Below are 25,194 nucleotides of genomic sequence, written 5' to 3' on the forward strand. Positions count from 1 at the left end.
ATAAGTGGTATTGCAGTTGGAAACGAAGGGAACGGAAGAGTTAGACTTGAAACCCGAGTTTCTGTTTGTTTTCTGTGCATCCCAGGGCAGAGTTCTTTGTATCTCTGAGCTTCATGGCTAAACCTCTGTCAGACAGAGTTAATAATATCTGTCTCAGAAGATTCTAAGTAGAAATAAGCCTCACATGACATTGGCTCATGGTAGGCATTTATTAAGTAGCAACTATTCTTTTTGTCATTAGCCATGATTAGGATAATTGTTAACTTATGTGCAGAATGAGGACAGCAGGAAAAGGGTTAGCCTTTGTTCTTCTTTTTAAGTGAAAACTGGGAGCTAGGGTGCTAGTAGAGGAGCAAATCAGCGATAAAGACAGAGCCAGCAAGGCCCACGACGCCTGCAGACCGTGGCCGGGGAACACAGTGAAGAATTGAAGGGGGAGCTGAGTGATGTTCTGAATCTCTTAACTGGAAAAAATGAATCTCCTCTCTGATGCTTCTAATACATCGGTTCAAAAATACAATTAATTGCACATTTCATGCAGGGATTAGAGAGGGAATTAACACAGAGAAGGATGTCTTTCTCGTTTATGACACCGTATCCTTTTTTTTCTACATGATTTCTTGGTAGTTTGATATCTTTGTTTTCTTTCAAATAAAGTTTCACCTTAGTAGTGATGTAAGGGAAAATAATTGAAGAAAATTAAACATTTTCTTGAATGCATTTGGAATCACTAATGTAATTTCACATAGTGAAAATTGTTTTTTGAGGATGGAAGTAAATTGAATGTTGTAAGAGAGCAATATAAAATATATTTTCTGATGTAAGATCTTGAACATGTTAAACAAATGAACTTTGGGCAAGTTAGTTGGCATTTGACCAACTTTTTCTGGTCATTACTTAAATTATCTGACTTGTGTTAGTTTTCAGTTTTGTTTAATTTCCTTATTCTTAAAATTGATGTTATTGAGCAGCTTACTGTTTGTTAGTGTCTTTACTTACTTTCTGCATGATTCCATTTGCTTCATTATGATTTTGTTGAGCGTTCTTATAGAATTCTGATGAAAGCAGAATATAAATAGTATAACATTTGTTTCCTGTTTCTATCTTGGTAATAATGTGCTGATTATTACAGCAATGTCCTTACCACCAAAAAATTTGAGAGCAAAAAAATTTTTTTATGTTAAATCACATTAAGAAATATTTGGAATCCATAAGGAAGCAAAGTGACAGTGTCGCATTTTGCACCTTTTCCTGGAATACCTATAGGAGCATTGAGAACAGGATATCTGCTTTGTTAGATTGGCAGCAGAGTGACACTGTGGCCAGTTTGCCTGCCATTCCTAGCCAGTTTTTTTTTTTTTTTTAATTAGCTTGTCTTGGAGTTAGGGGAACAGTCATTCCAGATATAATATATTGGCCATAATGCAGGCAGAGTTGGAAATTAAGTCAGAGCTCAGCTGTGACATATGTCCATACAGTTTTGAGAGCATTATAAATTATAATACCATTTTGTTTCTGTACACACAAATTTAGTGATGGTGTGAAACTGAAATTTGAATGGGAAATATCTTTATATTTATTGCCTCTACTCCATGATTAATTGTTTATTGTCAAGCAAGTTTTTCTCCTCAAATTAATGCTGGAAATACATTTCTCTTCCATAAGCTACAAATTTGGGCCTTGCTGGGCCATCTGTCAACTCAGTGTTTTCTCACCTGTGTTCCACTGAGGATGATAGTAGCGCCTGTGGCAGAAAGTTCCATGAACAAAGAAGTTTGGAAATACTGCCTGCTTTGTTTTTCTCTTAGACACTTCCAGGACGCCTTAGTGGTCTGAGGTACTCAGTGAACTGATCTGGTCATGGGACTTGGTTTTGTTAGTGTGTAGCCTGTAGAAGCATCTCGGCAGACATGTGTGTTTCTCCAGTGCATTGGTTAGTGTTGAATTAAAAATCCCATTATTAAAGAATACAGATTTGAACTTGGGGGGAAAAATCCATCTTTGTTTCCCTTTTATTATTGTCATGATATTGAAAGCATGCAGACCTTTCCTGTTTGTGTCCATGAATGAATATTTTTCCCCCCTGGACATTATATGGCAATCCTGCAAATTGTTCAGGAAATATGTGTAACTTTAACTTTGCTTTTTCCAGTTTTTTCCTTGTTGGTGAGATTTAGGTTCAGAAAAAGACACTATGTACTAAGCATTTTTTTGCACCAAAGATAAGCCTTTCAAAAATGTGTGGCAAAAGCATCTACAGAGAAAGGAAGTTAGTGAGTTTTCCCCTTGATTAAAAAATAAACTACATTATATACTTTATACCACAACTTTGAGTAATGGAAAACTTGTTCCTGGCAAAATTGATTTGGAATTCTGTTTTGAATATCTGGAAGCAACATGTTGAAAACTAATTCACATTTAAATCTGAAAGCTTGATACCATACATTTCTCTACTTTGAGTCTATCAGGTATGTTACATTATTAAAAGTTTGTATGATTTAAAAATTATCCCCAACTGCCAAAGTTGTTGGTGAATTAGACATATGAGATGCTTACATCTATATACTATTATGTAATCAGACAATATAAAAATAGATTTTAAAGGTACTTTGTCATTAGGAGATAAGTGCAACTGAGTTTACGAAAGTTTGAAATAATCTTGTGTGAATACTCTGCTTTATTATTATTATCATTATTGGTTAGCCTCTTTAAGAGAAACAGAACTGGGTAAAGCCTGGGTAAACAGGGCAATCACCTTGCTTCTCTGCGGTAGTTTTGGGGAAGGGAAGGCTATTGAAATTGACAGCTAAAGTGGTAGTTTGGGATTACCCTAGGGTTTTATTTTATTGTTAATTTGTATAGTCAAAATTTGTAAAGCCACAGATCAAATTATTTCCAAGGAAGAAAAAGGTAACGGATTTCGAAACTAGGAGGCATTTCACCTCTTTTTTAAAGTCCTAGATAAAAGCTCCGTTTGGTACATAGTTACAGAGTTAGTGCTGGTCCACTTTCCAGGTCTATTAAAGATAGTTTTTATGTGGGTTGCACTACACACCTCAGAACCAAAGCAAATCACCCTGGAGCCAGGGGTGCTTTGTGGCTGGAATTGTTGATATTCTTAGTATGCAAGGGCTGGGGAAGTCAGGAAGGGTATCTTGCCTGTCTTATTCCAGCTTTGAATTTTGAGAGTGACAGCTCTTCCAATTATCTTTAGCTTTTTCTTTAAAAAAAAAAATTAAAAAGGTTTATTTACTTACTTGAAAGAGAGGGAGGGATGAAGGGAAGTAAAAAGAGAGGGAGGGGGTCTCCTGATTGGCTAATGGAGACCCAAATGCTCGAACCAGCATCTCTTGCTTTTCCCAGGCTGTTGGCAAGTAGCTGGACTGGAAGTGGAGCAGGGGAGGAGGTAGTGGGGACAGCACTGTTGGGGAAGCTGGCGTTGCAGGCAGCAGCTTTAGTGACTCTGCCACAATGCTGGCCCCTTACCATGCATTTATTATACTTTCCGTCTGAAACATTGCTTGGTACCAGATACCATAAATTTGTGCAAAATCACTCAGTAAACAAGACGTGACAGACATGTATGCCTACTTCAAAGGTACTTTAGGATATCTTCTCTATCTTTGTGCTTTGGAACCTAATTGTTCTTTGTGTGAAAATATTATTTTATGTTCAAATTTTCACCTAAGAAGTGAAGCCATCTTTGCAAACTTGTTGTTTTAAAAACTGGGTCTTGGCTTCCTGCATTGGTCAGGCAACCCTGTGCTTCTTTGCGTGAATGTCCCTCCCAGCTGAATACGGATGTGTCCCATGGGTGTTGGTAGCCTGTGCTCACCCAGGGCTCGGGGTTTGTCACTGTGGCTCCCATGCTCTGCTGGAATTAGACTCCCTTTGTGTCAGGGGTGTCAGAACTTGAACATTCATTTGGTCTCTGTGTTCTGTAACTGAGGCTAAAATGGAATTTTGGAACATGGCATTTGAATGGCACCAAAGCACATTTTAATGAGAAATTAGTAGTGTTGAACATGAATGTTTTCTAAAAGATTTTTGTCTGCACTAAGTTAACTTTCAGATGGTTGTTCTTTACCGAATAAGGAAAGATTTAACCTTTTTTATTTTCTTTGTTTATCATGGTGGAGATACTGGTAGTTGGAAGAGACAAGTGACTGCTGTCAGTTGTATCATATGAGGAATTTATCCTAGCTACCTCTTACAGATTAGGTTTCTCTTGATCAGAATTAAATTTCAAATGCCAATTTGTATTTTACAAATCTAACTATTTGCTGATGTCCAAGCCTAATGGAAAAAAAAATTTCTTACATGGATTGCTATTTTGTTAAAAATGCATCAGTACTATACTTAACATGGATACAGTTTTATTGAAACACAAACATTTCTGATATGGAAAAAGTCTGTTAGTGTGTTGTATTATTTTGTTCTTAAAAATTTTAGCTCTGCCATATAAAATTTTCTTATCAAAATTGTGTAAATGTATTTGAGAATTTTAATGTTGTGTTCCTTTATAAATGTGTTCTTTGTTTCCATTTAGATCTCGAATACCTGATGCATGCAAAACAACAGCTAGTAACCACAGCCAAGCGTTGGGACTCTTCTTCTAAGACTATTATAGATTTTGAACCTAATGAAACTACTGATTTGGAGAAGAGCCTTCTTGTCAGATACCAAATCCCACTGTCCGCTGACCAGCTGTTTACCCAGTCCGTTTTAGACAAGTCATTGACCAAGAGCAACTATCAGTCGCGGCTGCATGATCTTCTTTACATTGAGGAGATAGCCCAGTATAAAGAAGTTAGCAAGTAAGTTCACAACAGAGACATTTTCCCCCTTTCTTGCTTTTTTAAAAATCTCCCTTTTAGGTGGCTTTGAAAGATAATTACCTATTCTAGTTTATTTATTTTTTCAACAGATTCTGTTTAGTTCTAGATACAATGTTGAGGACATGATATTCCCTTTTCCTGCCTCTCTCTCTCTCTTTTTTTTCCCAGTTTCTGAGCTAACATATTTTTAATTGCTGTTCCAGTCACGGTAATGCTTGTAGTGGCATTTTTAATTTTGAAAATTGAAGAGTGCTTAACTCATGACAGGAAGCAAAATGATTATTATTTTGTGGCTTTTATTCTTAAATTAAATATGAGCTTCTTAAGTCAAGAACCGTATTCTGCTCCTCTTGGTATCCCCAATGTATGGTATATAGTTTTTTCCCACAAGATCTTATCACTCATCACCTGGGGATGGCACTTGGCCCTGTGTGCCATAGACTGCCACTGGATACCTGTGGTCCCTGCCCAGGACGGCCGTGTCAGTAGCAGGCACCGCAAGTGTGCAGTGAATGTCGGACAGACTTACGCAAATGGAAGGAACATCATCTTGAAAGTTGTTTTAAGAATGAAATCATTTAAATCTTCAGGAAAATGGTTTGGTAATATAAATGCTTTATAGCACTTTCTATGAATGTTTGAACATATTTTACATTTTACCTATATACCACAGGTGAAGATCAAGTGCTTAAGTAAAAATTTATCTGCTTAGTGAAAATAGCCTTATAAAGATTGAGCAAACAAATCTAACTGAAACAGTATTATATTTAATGGTACCTCTCTACTTTTTATTTTTGATTTAATAAGGCTTTATTTTTCCAAATATACAGTTGATTGGACCCGTTCATGCATCTTCACCAGCTGCTGGTACAACTCTACCCTGGGTGTTTCTAGTGTTAAATTACTTGAACTCTGTGCTTTGAAACCAGTTAGACAAGTCGTTTACTCAGGAGCTCCTGCAGGGCTCCTGGCCAGGGACCCACGGGTCTTGAATCTCTCTGAGACCACAGCCAGCATGGTGAGCTTTAGCTGGGGACTCCTTGCAGAACTTGTCATATGTGGCTTTGTCAAACAGAACCAGGTTGTTGTGCTTGTCCTGGACTTTGCCGTTGGGCCGCTTCTTCCTGGCCTTGCCCCCTGACTTGTTCACCAGGTCCTTATCCTTCCTGGTCGACTTTCTGGTGTCTTTCTGCTCTTTATCGTCCTTGGGTGGCATGGAGAGGTGTGGAGAGTGGTGGTGACCACTTAAGCCCTGCAAGCTGTTGGCCACAAAGGGGAAAATTTCTACTTTTTGACGCAGTGACACTAGTCTTAAACACTGAGCTATAATTATGAGACAAGACTAAAATTTTACAAGTACTTTTTTTTAAAAGTATAGCTAATTCTAACTTTTTAAAATCCAAGCTCTTACTGGTACTTTATGATTAATATTAATAGATTCTGAACATTTATTAGTCTATTTGGAAAAGAAGTAAACATTTTAAAATACCTTTTTTCATTGATTCATGGATTAAATGCAGTTTTACTTTTAAAAATGTCTTAATATATGTAAAATACATGTAAAAGTTCTGGAGCCAGAACGCAGGCATTTGGCTTGACTGTTACAAGTGCTGGTTAGGATACCCAGGTCCCACAGCTGCATGTCTGGGTTCCACTCCTGGCGCTGGCACCTGAGCCCAAGTCCAGCTTTCTGTCACATAGTCACTGAAAAGCAATTGTGGGTTCTGCTAGCCAGGTAGGGGACCTGGAGAAGTTCCTGGGTCACAAGTTTTGGATGCCTGGGGAGTGAACCAGCAGGTGGGAGCTCTCTGCCTCTCACCAAAAAGAAAATATGTATGTGTTATATATATATATATATATATATATACACACACATAAATATATGAACACACACGAAAATTACAGATGCAGTGACTTCTATTATCATGTACATTATTCAGTGTTAATATGCATGTCTGATGTTCACAGTATCACATTCCCTTTCCTTAGGAAAGAATACTATGGTAAATCATAAATATTGAGAAGAAAGAATTTAAAAGCTTAGCAGAATCCTGAGACTGTTTTTGAGCATTGTACTATAATATGTTGATATGTGGTATCTCTTTAATATAATATTAAAGCTTCCAGGTTATACCTAAGGGGGTGGATGATGTGCATCAGGTTAAGTCACCGCTTGGGATGCTGGTTCAATTCCTGGCAGCTCTGCACTTTGGATCCAGCTTCCTACTAGTGCACGTGGAGGGCAGCAGAGGATAACTCAGTCACATGGGTTCCTGGCGTCTTCATAGGAGGCCCAGACAGAGTTCCTGGCTCCTGGCTTCTGCCCGGTCCAGCCCTGACTGAGACAGCCATTTGGGGCTTGAACCATTAGATGGATGGTATCTCTCTTTTGTATCACTCACATTTGATACAAATGGATAAATCTTCAAGAAGTGAAGCGGAACTAAAAATTCAATAATAGTAATAATGTCCTTTGAAGGATTACCTATTTGTATTTGAAAGACAGATTTACAGAGAGAGGAGAGACAGAGATATTGTACCTGCTGGTCAACTCCCTGAATGGCCACAATGGGTTTAGCTGGGCCAGTCTGAAGCCAAGAGCCTGGAGCTTCGTTCGTATTGCCTGTGTGAGTGCAGGGACCCCCAAAACTTAGGTCATCTTTCTCTTTCCCAGGCATATTAACAGGGAACCAGATTGGAAATGGAACAGCTGCACCTTGAACTGGCACCCATTTGGGTTGCTTACACCGCAGTTAAAGGCCTAAATTACTATGCCATAGTGCTGGCCCCGCAAAATAAATAATAAAATCAAACACCTTTCAGGGGCTGTACCAGCATGCCATATCAGAGTGCTGCTTGGAGTCCCAGACGCTCAGTTTCCAATCCAGCTTCCTGTTAGTGTGCCTGGGAAGGGGTCAGATGATGGCCCTAGAAACCAGGCTCCTGTCCCCCCTGTGGGACACTCACGTGGAGCTCGAGGCTCTTGGCCTAGGCCATTGTGGTCATCTGAGGAGGGAACTAGTAGATGGATGATTTTTTTTTTCTTTTTCCCATCTCTTTGTCTCCCCTGTCACTCTATCAAATAATATAACTTTTAAGAAAAAAGGGGAACTTATATATAATTAAAGGCACTAACACGTCTGGATTGTTGTCTTAAAAATACCTTTACAAATGGAAATTTGGGGGCAGGCATTGTTATGCAGTGGGCTAAGCTACAGCTTGAAATACCCACATTGGAGTGTTGGTTCAAATCCTAGCTACTCCACTTTTGATACAGCTCCCTTATTAGTATGCTTGGGAAGCGGTAGATGGTGGTTGGAGTGCTTCCACACACGCAGCAGATCCAGAAGAATCCTTGTTTTGGCCTGGCCCAGCCCCAGCTGTTGTGACTGTCTGGTGAGTGAACCAGTGGATGGAAGATCCCCTCTTTACCTTCCTCCTTTTCTTTCTCTCTTTATCCATCAAATATCAATCAGGGCTCAGACAAACCCACAAGGAAAGAACCCCTAAGAAATTGTGACAAGATAGAATGTAAGCAGTGTGGTAATATAAGTGTCAAGACAATGGATAGCCTTTTAAAATAGTCATGTCTGAGCTTTTTCTCTTTTTAAAAAATGGATCATAGTTATTGACTCAAATAGTGATGTTTATATGTTGACTATAAATCAGGATCTTTTAAGAAATATTGATTTGAGAGACAAAGAGAGAAAGAGATAGTGCTCCTGAATCGGCTGGTTCACTCCTCAGTGCCTACAACGTGTGGGACTTGGCTGGGTGGAGAGCAGCAGCCTGGAGCTCAGTCCAGGTCTCCCTTGCGGCCAGTAGGAGCTTCATGAGGCGTCACTGCTGCCTTCCCGAGTCTACGTCAGTGCGAAGCCGGCTGGGGTCAGTAGCTGAATTTGGAATCAGAACTTTGATTGGAAGGCGGATGTCTTAATTTTTTGCTAGGGCAGACACGGTTCCAGAAGCATCACTTTCTGTCTGCTAGGTATGCAAGCTACAGAAGAGTATTTATTTAAGAACCTTAGCGGGCACGGTGCAGAAGCCTAGTGGATAAAGTCCTTGCCTTGTAACCATATGGGCAACAGTTCGTATCCTGGCTGCTCTACTTCCCATCCAGCTCCCTGCTTGTGGCCTGGGAAAGCAGTCGAGGACGGCCCAAAGCCTTGGGACCCTACATCCACATGGGAGACCAGGAAGAAGCTCCTGGTTCCTGGCTTCAGATGAGCTTAGCTCCAGTTAGTTGCCAGACAGAAAACATATTTAAGAAGCTAGGCAAGGGACAAATAACAGGTGTAGGTTGTAAAGACTTCTTTAAGAAAAGAATAAGGCAACAAATTAAAAAAAAAATGAATTTAGGGGAGGTTTTATGCAGTTATAAGTAATGTGGGCATAGAAACTGGTATAGTGCAGGGTTCAGCAAACTTTTGCTGTTCAGGGCTAGATAGTATTTCAGACTTTTTGAATCTTTTATTTTATTTTTGTTTCTTTGTGAAACCCATTCTTGGCCATGGACTGTAAAACTGTCTGCGAGTTGGACGTAGCCCTAGTCCACCCTGCTGTAGGAGTGACTGGGTGGTTTTGCTTGTCTGTTCAGCTGGTCATCAGAGCAGGCTCCAGTTTAGCTTAGAATTGTGAAGAACATTCTGTTGCAGTTAGAGACCTGCTTTAGAGGTAGAAAGCAATGATGTGGATAAATGGACACATCTTTTTAAATGACTCGGTGCTGTTTTTTTTTTTTTTTTTTTCCTTTTTTGATGGTGTGTTGTTCTGTGTGCTCAGAAATAGGTCTGCTTGGGAAGTTGTAGTCAGAACTGATAGGCTCTTTGTCAGGGTTCAGGAAATCTGTCAGGCATCTGACAGTTCAAGTAGAATATTCTAATCATGAAGGTAATGTCCAGAGAGTTTCTAGTGTTTTTTCAAGTTTTGGTGGTAGAGGATTTCACATTGCTGGTGTGTGGGTCATCCATCACAACACTCCTTGCTCTAAAGTGGATGTAGTGAAAACTAAGAAAAAATGTTTTTTTGGCTTGAGCCTGGATTTAGTAATAGAAATTTTAATTTTTTTTAAGAGGTGATTTTTTGAAAAAGTGTTTCATAAATTAAGATTTCTTCTTATGTTATCTTTTTGTGTGAGATGTGTGTATGTAGTAAGACCAGTACATCGCATTCATTTCATGTAAATGTTGGAAAATGCTTCTGAATATGTTTAGAGATTTTTTGTTTTCTGTTTGTACTTCACTTACTCTCAACCACATGATGGTAAAGAAGTATTCTACCTTGAAGTGAAATCTGTTTGATTCCAAAGAGATATATTTTCAAAAGAAATTGACTTTAGCTGAAGTGAATGTGTCTGTTAAATTGTGGAGTGCCATGCCTAATCGGGTGTTTGTGCCAGGCTTATCAATACTCACAGCCGGCAGGGAGGCTAGTGTGGGATGCACATTTCATCCATACGATGATGCAGAACTCCTGTGGGTTGCATCATGGTTCAGTCATTCTGCCTCAGAAAGCCCAGGGATTGCCTTACTTGTTGATTTTTTATTGTTCATGTAATCAGAAATTGCATGAAACGAAATTTACTATTTAGCTTTGTGATTTCTTTTTACTAAGTTTATTTTCATACGTTGAAAACATAGAGCAACAGGGAGGAGAGGGAGAGGTGTTATCTTCCATATGCTGCTGTCACTCCCCCAAATGCCCGCAGTTGCCAAGACTGGGCCGGGAGGCTGGCATTCCACCTGCAGCTGCCATCGGCAGCCCTCCGGGACACATCAGTGGGAAACAGAGTGGCCTGGAGTGAAGCAGGCACTCAGATGAGGCATGTGCCTAACTTGCTGTGTCACAACACCTGCCCCCATTTTTTTTTTTTTTTTTAAAGATTTGTTTATTGGAAAGGCCAATTTACAGAGAGGAGGAGAGAGAGAGGGAAGGATCTTCCATCCAGTGGTTTACTTCCCACATGACCATGATGGCCAGAGCTGAGCTGATCTGAAGCCGGGAGCTCTTTCTAGTCTGTACATGTGCAAAGGGCCCCAAGGGCTTAGGCCGTCCTCTGCAGCTTTCCTAGTCCCCTAGCAGGGAGCTGAGTTGGAAGTGGAGCAGCCAGGCCACAAGCAGTGCTCATATGATATGCTGGTGCCTGTAGGCGGAAGGTTAGCCAACTGGGCCATCACACTGACTCCCTCCCCTGAAGTTTTTTAAAGCCAAAATACCACGTAAGAGCCATAGGTATTGCCTGAAGCTCACTCTAGGTAATATTTGAGTGCACCTGTGTTTTAACTGTATGGCATTTACAGTAAGCTTGATAGAACAATCTTTCTCATCAACCAGAAGTGTGATTTTACGTTCATTGAAAATTTGAGTTTCATTCTACCATCCCTCAGAATATTAGGAATTTGTTTTATAGTTGATTTTGAAATGTGAATTGCAATATTGGAAAGCAGGAAAGCTATGATTAAGAAATAACTTTGTTAATTGTAAGCTATATTTTATATTTTAGGGATTTCAAAGTTATGAAATTTCAAAAAATGCATAGTTGAATACCTCAGAGAGACTACTAATTAAGTCTTAGTTTTTGGTCTGTTAATCATTCAGAAAAATTAAATATTAGCAGCAATAACTTCTAGAAAGTCTGTTATAGAGTTCGTGCTGTGGCATAGTGTCATAAGTCACCACCTGCAGCACCAGCATCCCAAATGGATGCTGATTTGATTCGCAACTGCTCTATTTCCGATTCAGCTCCTTGCTAATGCACCTGTGAAAACAGTACATGATGAACCAAGTGCTTGATGCCCCATACTAATGTGGGAGACCTGGTGGAAGCTCCTGGTTCCTGTCTGGTCTGGCCCAGCCTGGCCGTGGTGGCCATTTGAGGAGTGATCTACTGGGTGGGAGGTCTCTCTTTCTGTCTCTCCCTTTCTGTGACTCTGCCTTTCAAATAAATAAATCTTTAAAAAGCAGTCTGTAAGGTCTGCATCTTAAACATGAAATGAAACACATATGGGAAAGACTGTATTTATTGATTTAATTTTCACAGCTATTTGTTGGTTTTTAAAAAAGATGTGTTAATTGAACAGGCAGATGTACAGAGAGAAGGAGAGACAGAGAGAATGCTCTTCCATCTGCTGGTTCACTCTCCAGCTGGATGCAACAGTTGGAGCTGAGCCAGAAGGTTCTTCCGGGTCTCCCATGTGGGTGCAGGGTCCCAAGGATTATGGGCCATCTTCCACTGCTTTCCCAGGCCACAAACAGGGAGCTGGATAGGAAGTGGAGCAGTCGGGATGTGAACCGGTGCCCATATAGGATTCCAGCAATTGCAAGGACTTTTAGCCACTAGGCTACCACGCTGGAATTTGCCATTTTGGGGGAAAAAAAGCACAAACAAACAAACAAACAAACAAAAAAAAAACCAAGAAAAAAACCCCCCAAAACAGAATTCACCTCTAGGATTACATTTTTTCAGATTCAGAAGTGAGGCTAGAGTTTTGTTCCAGGAAACAAGATAATGACAACATAAAAATTTCAAAGGCTAGTGTTGTGGTGTAGCAGATAAAGCTGTTGCCTGTGACCCCAGCATCCCATCTGGGCGCAGGTTCAATTTCTGTCTGTTGCTCTTCTGATCCAGCTGCCTGCCCATGCACCTGGGAAAGAGTCAGAGGATGACCTCAGAGCTTGGGCTCTGCACCCATGTGAGAGTCAGGGACTAGCTTCATGCTGCCAGGCTCTGGTCGCTGCAGCCATTTGCGGAGGAAGCAGAGGAATAACTCTCTCCTCTCCACCTTCCCCCTCACCATGCAGACTCTGACTTGCAATGATAATTATTTTTTCTGAGAGAAATTTTAGGATGTAAATAGTCTTTATAGTTGCCCTGGAGTATATTTTGTGGTCGAGCTTATTAGGAAAGAGAGAGAGAGAGAATGCCATTTCAGCCCTCCCCTCAGAGCTGTGGGAAAGTCGCTGGTTGTCAGACTCAGCATTTTATGATCCGCTAGTGGTGGTGCAGGGAGTGGGTCTGAGGCAGGAAGGCACGTTCAGCTTGTTGCAGGGATCTGTGTTAACTGGGCGAGGGTGCAGATGGGTTAGGAGGAGGAGAAATTGTCAGGGCTTTTGGAACTAATCATGCCTGGTGGTTATAGGATGAAGAAGCCCACGTCCGCGCGGGTTTCTGTCTCGGACAGCAAGGTGGATGATAGTACCATCATTAGCCCTGCTCAGTACGTGGGAGGATTGGTGTGAGGGTCATGTTGGCGAGACGAGGTGGTGATTCAGGTTCAGCTGTAGTGAGTGGGTTTGGAGAGCTAGTCAATACAAGTATCAATTTGACAGCTGGCTTTTAAAGCCTGAGGCAGGAGATTGGCAGGAGGGGCAGCCTCAGCTGTGGAGAGCAGCAAGGTGTGGCTGGAGCTGTAGATGGTGGTTACTCTTATCCAGAGGCAGGTGTAAACAAGCATACCTCTTTACAGAAGTCGGTGAAAGAGGTGCCTGGTGCTATAGCCTAGTGGCTAAATCCTTGCCTTGTAACTGCCAGGATCCCGTATAGGCACCGATTCTTGTCCTGGCTGCTCCACTTCCCACCTAGCTTCCTGTTTGTGGCCTGGGAAAGCAGTGGAAGATGGCCCAAAGCTTTAGGACCCTGCACCCGTGTGGGAGAACCAGACGAAGCTTCAGGCTTTTGGAGTGAACCAGTGAACATAAGATCTTTCTGTTGCTCCTTCTGTCTGTATATTTGGCTTTCCAATAAAAACATTTTTTTTTTAAGAGAGGAGTTGTTTCGGGAAAAATGGATGAAATTGCCTTTAGCCACGAAGATCCTTTGTAAATCAAGAATGCAGTTGTAATAAGTCTCCTCTGAAGAAGGTTTTATTTTAGTTTAAGCTTTTAAGTTGTTAGTTATTTGGAAGGTAGACAGACAGACACAGGGAGAGGTCTTTCCCCTGTGGCTTTCATCCTCAGATGCACAGCAGATGAGGCTGTGCCAGGCCGAAACCAGGAGCCTGGAACTAGGTCTCCCTCGGCAGGGGAAGATACCCAAGAACTAGACCCCTCACTGCTGTGTTCCAGGGTCTGTAGGTTTTATGTGAAAGCTGCAGTTGGCAGTGATGTCAGGTACGATATGGAATTGTGGGTATCCCACGTGACATCAACGGTGTATAACTGAGAAGTTTTCATTTTTGGTATGTTCGTATTTGATTTATTTTGCTCTACCTGTCTGGTTTTATGTTTTTGATGTATAATATTCAAACTAAGTTTCTACTTCTGATGTAGGTTCAACCTTAAAGTGCAATTGCAGATTCTAGCAAGCTTCATGCTCACTGGAGTTTCTGGAGGGGCAAAGTATGCTCAGAATGGACAACTTTTTGGTCGTTTTAAGCTTACTGAGACACTTTCTGAAGATACTTTGGCTGGACGACTGGTGATGACCAAAGTCAATGCTGTGTATTTATTACCAGTCCCTAAAGAGAAGTTAGTACAGACCCAGGGAACCAAAGAGAAAGTTTTTGAAGCTACTATTGAAGAGAAAACAAAAGAATATATATTTTTAAGGATATCCAGGGAATGCTGTGAAGAACTTCATCTTCGGCCTGATTGTGATACACAGGTATGTTTGAAGGCGGCAGCCTAATCCTGCTCACTTAGGTCTCCTGGTCGGCGTGGGAGCCTGCTCAGGGGCTACCAGCCTTCCAGCAGAACCAAGGCTTACTGACTTTAAAGTCTTATGTTTTTGAGTTGACAGTTGGAGCTTTTGTAACTCTTGAAAAAGAAAATATTTTTAAGTAGCATGCAAGTGTTCTGGATTTATGTAAGGTTAAGATTTTTGATTAGGGCGTTAAATCAGCAATGGAAAAGTACATGAAAGTGAACTATATTAAGCTACCTCCTGGAGGTACGTCTGCTGTACTTGGGTACACCCCTGTTCTCTCTGTATGAGTTTTTAGGCGAATCCTAATTGAATCTGCCATTTTTACTAGAGAGGTAAGTTGTTTTCTAAGTGTAAACTTTGGTGAATATGGCTCATTCATAATACCTAGTGCCGTAGGGTTGATTATCACTAAGGATGTGACACTTTGGCACATTCTCTTGATTGTTTTCAAGTGTCTTCTTCAACGAAATGGTACAACCAGAGAGCTTTTATCTAGAGGCCCATTTGCAAATGCCTCAGTTTTGTAATACATAAAACGAAATTAATAATAGTGGTTACATCATCAATATTATTAAATGAGATGATCTGTGCAAAATACTTACTCCAGTGCTCAGTGCTAAATAAATATTTATAGAAATTATGGTTAGAATACGATTAATCTCTTAAAGCACCTACAAAATTGTAAAGGCAAATGTTTGTTTTTACAAAGTATTTTAGTGAATTGCCAGCACTAATATTTGCTTTAAAGCTATTTAAATTTGGAATGTATTTTGTGTTACAGGTTGAACTTCAGTTTCAGTTAAATCGATTACCCCTCTGTGAGATGCATTATGCACTAGACAGGATCAAGGACAATGGGGTTTTGTTTCCAGACATCAGTATGACTCCTACCATACCGTGGAGTCCCAACAGGTAAAGCAAGGAGATGCGTTATTAAAGGAAGTTATTGTTGACGTTGAAATTGACTATATCAGGTCATCAAGCATACTTTTATTAGGAAAGTTTGCCCACATTCTTCGGGGACATTTTATTAAAAAAGGACAGGAAGAGGATGCTTTGAATGAAACTTCTGAGATTCATCATCTGTTCTGTTTTTCTCAGAATCTGTGTAAGTTGTGTTGCTTTTCTCAATAGCTCTAGTTTGATAGGCTGCCAAGCAATTTCGAGCTGTTTCCAAGTTGACGTTGAATGGGAAAGTTAAGGCCCCTCGGAAGTGGTGCAAATAGTTTGTTTCAAATAATTTTAAATGTAGTAGATATTTTAGTAACCGAGCAAAATGGAACAAGGTGTGTTGTGCTGCTTGGCTCTTCTTTGGCACATCTTTATGTTGATGGTTTTATTTTGTTTCAAGGATAGATGAAAGTGGTCGTGGCGTGGCTGCATCTTTATGTTTTCACTGGGTTTTACCCCTTGGATAACTCATGACATCCTTTTTTTTTTTTTTTTAATCTTAGTGACTCATCAAAATGGAAGTTTATCATTTGTGTCAGTCCAAGCACAGTGGGGAGTGGGGTGGCCCCTGACCCATGACTGATGGAAGCTGTAGTTTCCTTAGTATGTGGTTTCCAGGGTCACTCTGGGAGTTGATACCTAGCTGGCCGACAGCGAATCAATGAACATGACGTGTCCTGTGGGAAATCTTTATGGGCCAGGCCTACAAGTGAAATGTATCATTTCCCACCACTTTCCATTTTTGTGGTCCGAAAAACAGAGCAAACCGAAATATGTGTTGCAACACAAAAGCCAAATCATTTCTCTCTTGTTTTTTGCTTACCATCACTGCCCTGTCCTTTTACTGCCTTAAAAGGGTGTAGTCTGCATATTTCCAGTCTTTTTCTTTGTTATATAATTTCTGCTTTCCACTTATTCTCTTGAAAGTGATCTGTGTACCACAAATTGTGAAAAGCCCATCATGTCTTGGTTCTCATTTGAGTTGTTCTCTGTGCATCCCTCTCTTCTTTGCGCTGTGATCCAGACAGCATCTCGTTTAGACCCGAACTGTCTTGGGAACCTTCTAGTCGGTCTTGTGTCCATGCTCTTGTGTCCAACCCACATATTTCTTCCAGAGTTCAGTTTTCTGAAACAGTGATGTTATTTCACCGCTTACAAATCCCTCAGAGCTTCTTTTGCTCAATCTGGAGTCAGCATCCGACCAGCCCAGTTGTGGTTGAACCTCATTGTCCTCTTCAACAGTACCTTTCAGAAGGATTTTTACTTTTTCCTGCTTGGCACTGTCTTTGTTCTTCTGCGCCCCATGTTCTAGGCATATCTAGTTACCTTGAAGTTTAATTTTTCTAAATGTATTCACCTCCCCCTTTTGAATTTTTAAATATTTATTTATTTATTTGAAGAGCACAGTGGCAGAGAGATGGAGATATCTTCATTGCCCAGATGGCCAAGTCTGGGCCAGGCTGAATCCAGGAACCAGGAAACGTCATCCAGTCTCCCTTGGAGATGGGCAGGGACACGTACCCTCGGACCATCTTCTGATGCCCTTCCCAAGCCATTGGCATGGAGCTGGGTTGGAATGGAGCAATTGGGACTTGAACAGTGCTTGTGGGGAATGCCACCATTGCAGGCAGCAACTTAACTTGCTGTGCCAGTGCACCAGCCCCCTTCTTATTAAAAACAACAAAAACTTCAAAGAATTGGGATAAAATCCAAAAAAAAAAAACATAACAAGTGCTATCTTAAGTGTTTTAAATGTGCAGTTCAGTAGTATTAAATATAATAAGCTTGAAGCGACGTTATAATGTGCAACTAATCTCCCATATTTTTTCATTTTGCCAAACTCTCTCATCTTGCAGTGATTTCCTCCCCAAAGTGGTCTTTGACCTGTGTTAGTAGGCTGAAGACCTTCCTGTCCCTGAGGGTTTAGTTCAGCTCAGGTGTTCTGCTTCACGTACATTATACTGACCCTTTCGCTCCCGTGGCGCTGCAGATGCTTGTCGAGTGAGTGCCTGCCGTGTCCTGTGCTTGGTCGGTTCTGGGCTCCTGGCTTGCACCTGGCCCAGCCTTGGCTGTTGCAGGCATGTGTGGAGTGAATCTGTAGAGGGAAGATCTCTGTGTCTCTTACTGTCTCGCCTCTGACTCTTATCTCTCTCACTCTGCTTTTCCAATACAACAAATAAATGTATATATATTTAAGTTAAAGGAAATGTAGCTATTGAATATTCTAAGAAACCATTAGCCATTTAAAGTCTTTTTTGGAATAATATGAGTAAGGGTATATAAATGAACTTGGGGAAATTATTCTTGAGCATTACGTCTATGAATTAATTATAACATAAGACCAGGGGAAACAAGGACTTTTAATTAATTTCATTCAGGGAATAAACATTTTCATTTTATTTTACTTGGAATAAGCTTGAAGAGATTTTTCCTGTTTTAAATCCCAAAAATCAGAAATGCCTGTAAGCATGTCTGTTACAAATCTTCTGTCCTTTATTAAGCAGATCAGTGTGATAAACACTTAGAATTTTAAAAAAGTTTATTGACTTTCTGTAAATGTTCTTTTGAGATGATGGGTATTGATAATTTCTGATTTACTCTGTGGCATTTATTTACATTGAAACATTTGACAAAGAATGAGCTGTGCGTTTGTCATTAATCTCTAAGATTTGTATTTGCACATGATTTTCTGTTTCATTCTCAAATTCATTAAAGTCTCCAGATTTGAAAGATTTCAGAATTTGTAAAGGCCTTCTATTTTGGGGGCGTTTGTCTGTTGTGCTGGCATCCAAGATGGGCACTCATTCATGTCCTAGCTGCCCGACTTCTGATCCAGCCTCCCTGCTTGTGGCCTGGGAAAGCAGTGGAGGATGGCCATGTGCTTGGGCTCCTGAGCCCACATGGGAGACCCGGAAGAAGCTCCTGGCTTTGGGTCTGCTCAGTTCCAACCATTGTGGCTGTTCGGGTTGTAAAGCAGTGGGTGGAAGATCTCTCATTGTCACTCCTCTTTTACAACTCTTCTTTCAAATAAAAATTTTAAAACACAAAGCTTTTTAAAAAAGCTTTTTATTTTTCGAAAGTGCGTACTATTCAAATAATTTCATTTTTCTTAAATCCTCAGAAAATATTATTGTAATAGAAGCTAACACGAACTGAGATTTTACTGCTCAGTTATTTTTCTAAGCAGCACAGCATATCTTATCTCATTTGATCTTTTCGTCTGATGTAAGCAGCAGATCTCCAAGCAGATCAAGGCACCAGTGGGAGCGGATACGAGTGACAGTTTACCGAGCTGACTGTGGCTTAAGGAAGTAGAGGGACAGGCCGAGAGGCAGGTGGTCCCGGCTCGTTCAGGGGCCTGGAGGCCATCGAGAGCATGTATGTGGTCTTCTCTTGGCTTACCACCGTGTGCTGGCTGCAGTGCATATGCCATCAGTGCGTTCCAGGCAGAGCTGATGGGCAAAGGGAGTGACCCAGAAGGGCTTTTGTTCAGTGTTTGAAACACTACAACCTGCAAGGCTCTGTTTCCATTCCCAGCAACTTTTTCCTGCATCTAATTGCCGGCCACTGGGTTTCCGGCCCAGGGAGCTATGAGGTGGAGTTTTCCAGCTCATGCGGCTCAGCAGCAGAGGGGGGCTGTGAATGGTGTGGGGCAACCATCCCACGGTGTCTGCCTCGATGCTGAAGTCTGGCTTCACTGATCCCTGAAAACAGGCTCCTCACTCCGAGGGGGAGGAAGAGGGAGGAGTGAGGCACCTCATTCATGCAGAGGGACGAAGGCAAACACGGGGGGCAGGGGAACCTGCCTCCTAGAATGCTGGTACCACTGCTCACAGGGGCTTTTGTTTGTTAAACCTAAAATGTTTGTAATTTCAGGAAAATAAGTCCTGGCATATTCGTGTATTCAAAGTCTGTTTCCTAACATTCTTTGGGAGAATTTTTTTGGTTTGAGATTATCTGAAATAATATAACGTTAATTAAAGAAACACACACACAGTGTTCAGATTTTCCATAAATAACTAGCTGCTGATTTAAGTCAAGCATCACAGAAATGGAATTTTCCTGTCAACATTCTGTCCTATTTCAGGATTAATTTGCAGGCACTTTGATTGCAAATTTTTTAAGGGTCTCTTTACACACCCTTCCTATTTTGGTTCACATCTGTCTCATTTTTACCATACTTGTTGCAGAATTTAGCATTTTAATTGCAGTTACGAGGCTGCTGTTGATTCTCCACTCAGTTTGATGTGTCTTGGCATCTGCTGCCCATTTAAATCCCGAGAACATCGTCAAGCCATAGAAGAGCCTCTAGTGAGATGGATCCAGTTATAGGAGCCATCTGTGTGTCTCTGGTACAGGTGTGCCTGTCTTTGGAAAATAGCTGTGATAGATGCAAAAACACTAGCAAGCTTTTCATGCTATGAGGCATTTCAGTCCTTTGTTTTTTCTTTTTAAGATTTTTAAAAAGTATTTATGCATTTTTATTTGAAAGGTGGAGTTACAGAGAGAAGGAGAAATAGGACAGAGAGCATGAGAGATCGGTCCTGCATCCACTGCTTCACTCCCCAAATGGCTGCAATGGCCAGAGCTCAGCCCAGCCCAGACTGCTTCTTCTGGATGTCCCACATGGGTGCAGGGGCCCAAGGACTTCTGCCATTCACTGCTGCTTTCCCTGGCAGTGTATGGGGCCGGATTGGAAGCGAGCAGGATTGATCTACTACACCACTGTACTGGCCCCTGAAAGATTGATTTTCCTTATTTATGTTAAACACAGAGTAAGACGGAAGGTCTTCTGTCTGCTGGTTCAGTCATATAGCTGCAACAACAAGGTCTGGGCAGGCCCAAGTGAGGAGCCAGGCGCACCTCCTGGTCTCATGTTTGTGAAAGGACCCAAGTGCTTAAGCCATCTTCAGCTGCTGTTCCTGGCGCATCAGCGGAAGCTGGATAGGAATTAAAGGAGTCGGGACCTGAGCTGGTTTAGGGGATGCTGGTGTCACAAGTGGCAGCTTAGCTCACTGAGCACTAACATCAGCCCTCTTGATAGTCTAAAAAAACCCAGAATTCCTGTTTTCAAAATTAAGGTCCTTTAAGTTCCGAAAGCTTTGGGCCGTCCTCGGCTGCTTTCCCAGGTCACAGGCAGGGAGCTGGATGGGAAAAGGGGCTGCTGGGATTAGAACTGGCACCCAAATGGGAACCCGGTGCTTGCAAGTTGAGGACTTTAGCCACTAGGCTACTGTGCTAGGCCCTATTCCTTTAAAAAACAAAACAAAACAAAACAACATTTATTTACTTGGGAGTTACAGAGAGAGCTTCCTTCCATTAGTTCTTTCCCCCACATGGTCACAATGGCCAGTGTTGGAACAGAACAAACCCAGGAGCCCAGAGTTTTACTTAGGTATTCCATTGAGTAGCAGGGGCCTAAACACTTGGGCCCTCTTCCTCTACTTTTCCGAGGCTGTCAACAGGTTGCTGAGTCAGAATTAAAGCAGGCAGCACAGGATGCCCACGTGTGATGCCGGTGCTGCAGGCAGTACCACAGTGTCAGCCACCCAAATGTGATATTTATCAGTCAGGGACTTTTAGGTTTTGTGTTTTCCCTTTGTTTTAAATCTTGCTAAGAGAACTTAAGTGGACTAGATTTTTAAATTCAGTTAATTTTCCTTCTTTTATCTTCTGTGCAAAGAAACTGTTGCTCATTATACCAGAATGGTTTTCTGATTTTTTTTTTAACAAAGGGAAATTACATTTTTGGAAATGCTGCCATTATTTCTGCTGAATTAGTTATCAAAAAGCTGGAAGTTTGTGGTGTCTTTAAATTAGTTATCCAATCCTTTTGTACTTGGACTATGAATAAGATAAGTGAACGGTTTTGATTTCCATGGTAAAACCCTGTGCACTGACTCTGTTGGGTAATTTTCTAAAACATGGTTTTCAGTAAGCCTGCATGTTACAGATGTGATGTCATCTTAGTCGTTCTTTATAGTTCTGTGAAGTTTAGAATACTAGTGTATCATGTCTGTTCATTAATAAGATGCACATATGTTTAAAAAACCCTTAATTTCTTATTTTCCATAGACAATGGGATGAGCAGTTGGATCCTCGACTTAATGCAAAACAGAAAGAGGCTGTTCTGGCCATCACCACTCCACTTTCAATACAGCTGCCGCCTGTCCTAATCATCGGGCCCTACGGAACGGGCAAAACCTTCACCCTCGCTCAGGCCGTCAAGCACATACTGCAGCAGCCAGAGACCAGGTGAGGCTGGCGTGTGTGCTGCAGGCTCAGCACAGGCGCTGTCCGGGTCCTGTTATAAGTACAGACTGTGCTTCTCAAATTTAACAGAAGAGGGGGGAAAAAGAAGAAAAAGAGAGAAGTCTAAACCTCAAAGCGCTAGGATGCAAATTCTGCTAAAACATACTGTTGTAAAAATTGGCCAGAGAGACTATGGTAGTTTTTAAAGAGTCACTGAAACTTCAGGTCTGTGATACACATTAGAACCAAAAGAGTTGGGCTTTTATGTGATAAACTTAAAAGTTACTTAGGAGAGCTTCTGTTAGAGCTTAAAGAGTAATGTCATCTCCTACAGGTATCATTGAATGGTCTTGGAGGTTACTGAGAAGTTGGAGGGAAATGTATTATCTTAAGATGGCCACTGCTTTTTTTTCAATGTTGTACTGCTTGAATAGTTTGTGTTTTATCATTCTTTTTATTTGCACCATTTATTTCAGCAGGATTCTCATTTGCACCCATTCTAATAGTGCTGCTGATCTCTACATAAAGGATTATTTACATCCATATGTAGAAGCAGGCAATCCCCAGGCGAGACCTCTCAGGTATTTCCTCAAGGTTTATTGTGTTTCTGGGTCATACTTTATTATTCTTAAGAAAAGGTGTCTATAAAGGTTTTAATAACTGGAAATTCCAAAATTTTTCACTGTACATTGGCATTTAGAGATTAATGTCTTTTGAAGAAATTATTTAAATTCATGAAATACATAAAATTCTTAAAGAAATCATTTAAATTCAAGAAATACATAAAATTCATTTCTTAAACGTTAAGCAAAGAAAAAGACATCCTTTTTTAAGTTTTGTGTATAAATACGTTGTTATAACCTGAGTAAATTTTGGTATGCATCTCTAAAAGCTAGCGTGATAAAATAATGGAAACGTGGTTAACTTCTTCATTATGATTTCAGTATATTTTGCATGGCAGAGTAGTCATGCAGTGCGAATTCTTTCTGGAAACAAAACTTTCACTAAGACTATGTGTGTTACTTCATGGCCGCTTCACGTTAGAGAATTGTGAAACATTGAAATGATATCTATAACAAAATGTCACTGGGATACACAACATTTTGATACCATTTAAGAGACATAGTATTTTATCAAAGAAAATGTTGGGATGCTAAAGTTCTGAGTATGGAACGTGCTTAAAAACAGGAGTATGGGGGAATAAAAATCCTTTTCTTCAGAAAACAATAAAGAATCATTAAATGGTCTTTTATTATGCCATTTGCTTTCATTTTGTTATATGAATTAATGTTTAGTTTTGCCATTATACAAACTAATGTATCATGCCTAGATTATTCAGAACAGTTATTGCTGACAAATGAATATCTGAGCACACTTTTAAACTGTGATTCATTAACTTTTCAGGTTAGGCATAAAACAATAACATTATGCTATTTAATTATTTAGTAACTGTAGCCTAAGCCATTTGGTTTTGAGATTGCATTTCTAGAAAACAAGAGAAACAGTGCTCTTAGCCTGTTGACATAGGTTTTATGTCATACTTTCTTTTCATTCTGGAAGACAAATCAAAATAGAAATGATTATTTTAAGTAGAATCTTGTTATTTTTAATAAGAAAATATAAATGTATATCTAATCACTGCAAATGAAAAGGTGGTATTTATTGAATGATAAATTCAATAGCCAGTTTGTTTCAGATTCTAGTCCTTTTTTTTTTTTTTTTTTTTTAGCTTCTAAGTAAAGTTGAATGGTGACATTTTCTCTGAGTGTTCTGTTTGCTGTTACTTTAGGTCGTGTGTGTATGTGTGTGTTGTGTGAAGCAAGGTAGTTGCTGTTGTGTTCTTGGCTTGGAGACAGGGACAGATCCATCAACTCTGGGGCAGCTTCACTTTGGTCATTTGGTATTTGTTGTTTCTGGACATCAGAATCTGTCATATTGTTTGATGATATTTAGTGTTGTATAAGTTAAACTATCCTTTAGACTCTTATTTGTCTAACATGTAGTATATTTAAATATGTAGAATAAGAATATTCCAGGAGTACGTGTATATGGTTGGAGAGTTGAGAGCTCCAGAAACTTGCGCTGTAGCGGGAAATCCCACCTTTCTATAAGTCTTGAGGGTAGTTCATTCCAAGAGGAGAAAAAATAAATATATGCAAATACAGGTGTCATTTCAATTAGTAAATGGGGTGAGAAGAAAAATCTGAACTTCCCCATATATTTTGTTTGTCCAGCCTTATTTTGCAATGTAGTTTACCTTTTTGGAAAAGACTAATTGCAAATGTATTTCTTAGTAAAATTAAGGTATTGAATTACTAGGATTTATTATACCATCTATCATTATATTAACTCACTAATTTATAACCTAGAGACAGTTAGCTCGACTGAGAACTGTGTGGAAAGCAGCTTTGTCTGAAATCTTGGCAGGATGCAGGGGGAAGGAGCAGCAGAGGGCGCCAGGTGTCTGTGGACTTGGCTGTGGACACAGCATCCTGTGCCTGAGGCTGCTGAAGGCTGTGCTGTCTTGCAGCCAGCATGCAGCGGACCAGGCCCTGCAAAAGAGAGGGGGGTGTGGAAATGGTCTTAAACAGTATGCACTAAGTACAGTAGTGAATAGGCTTCAGTGTGCATGTTTATGATTACTATTTATAAGATTCTTTTAGTTGCCAGGAGTTACAGTATTATATTATATACAGGAGTTACTGTAAGCTGAGCTTACAGTATTTGGGGATAGAGGTTTTAGGAACCATTTTAGGTTTATTTTCAATTTTTACTAAAAAACTGAATTGTAAGATTTAAAGATGAAATGGAGGGGAAACAGTTTCTATGAAGCTCAGTATCTGGTTCTGACAAAACCAAGACAGAGCAGCGAGGCCATCTGTGTGGAAAGTGTGCCTGGGCTGTGCGTGGACACACGGCAAGTGTTTATTGCTTTTTGTAGAGGGCATTAAGAAATCCAATTCTCTAGGATTAGGTCTTCCGAGTCTTAGTATCCAATGTAATAATATGTGGGGAGGGATTGATTATTTCAAGAATTCAATATATGAAGAAAGCTTCATTGCATTAAAATCACATTTTGTCAGAGTGTCCCCTAAGAATCATAATTTGCCTGGATATGTGAATTGGTTTGTTTCTAGAAAATGTGTAAATGACTCAATTTACAATGATGTCATTATAAGCTTGAAAGTATGATTTGTCACCATCAAGTCTCTGGCTTTGAAAAATGTTAGGAAAGTATGTGAGGTGTTTTTTTTTTTTTTCTTTAAAGAGATTTGTGAATTTTAATTTAATTGAATGCGTGACAAAGAGAAACGGGGAGATTGTTCTTCCATTCACTGTTTCACTCTTGGAATGATGGAAACGGCTAGAATTGGACCAAGCTGATGCCAGAGCCGGGCACTCCTTCTAAGTCTTCCCCCATGTGGAGCAGGGACTTAGGTACTCGAGCCACTACCTACTGCTTCCCAGGCACATCAGTAGGGAGCTGGACTGGAAGACTGGCTGGAATTC

The 25,194-nt window shown here is 40.4% G+C and overlaps 1 protein-coding gene and 1 pseudogene across 4 annotated transcripts in view; one reads left to right on the forward strand and one right to left on the reverse strand.

The window, feature by feature from the left end:
• Nucleotides 1–25,194, forward strand: part of HELZ (helicase with zinc finger) — a 147,017-nt gene that overhangs the window by 46,428 nt on the left and 75,395 nt on the right. For 3 of the 4 annotated variants that reach the window (XM_040989538.1, XM_040989541.1, XM_040989539.1), the window contains 5 exons: nucleotides 4,550–4,817; nucleotides 14,106–14,439; nucleotides 15,263–15,393; nucleotides 21,508–21,687; nucleotides 22,161–22,265. In XM_040989538.1, coding sequence (XP_040845472.1) covers nucleotides 4,550–4,817; nucleotides 14,106–14,439; nucleotides 15,263–15,393; nucleotides 21,508–21,687; nucleotides 22,161–22,265 — 1,018 coding nt within the window. The remainder of the gene's footprint in view (nucleotides 1–4,549; nucleotides 4,818–14,105; nucleotides 14,440–15,262; nucleotides 15,394–21,507; nucleotides 21,688–22,160; nucleotides 22,266–25,194) is intronic. The other variant, XM_040989540.1, reaches the window with a different exon arrangement.
• Nucleotides 5,683–6,054, reverse strand: LOC121162505 (annotated as a pseudogene).

Source organism: Ochotona curzoniae, unplaced genomic scaffold (assembly GCF_017591425.1).
Source record: "Ochotona curzoniae isolate NIBS_2020 unplaced genomic scaffold, NIBS_Ocur_1.0 contig_523, whole genome shotgun sequence".
Lineage (NCBI taxonomy): Eukaryota > Metazoa > Chordata > Mammalia > Lagomorpha > Ochotonidae > Ochotona > Ochotona curzoniae.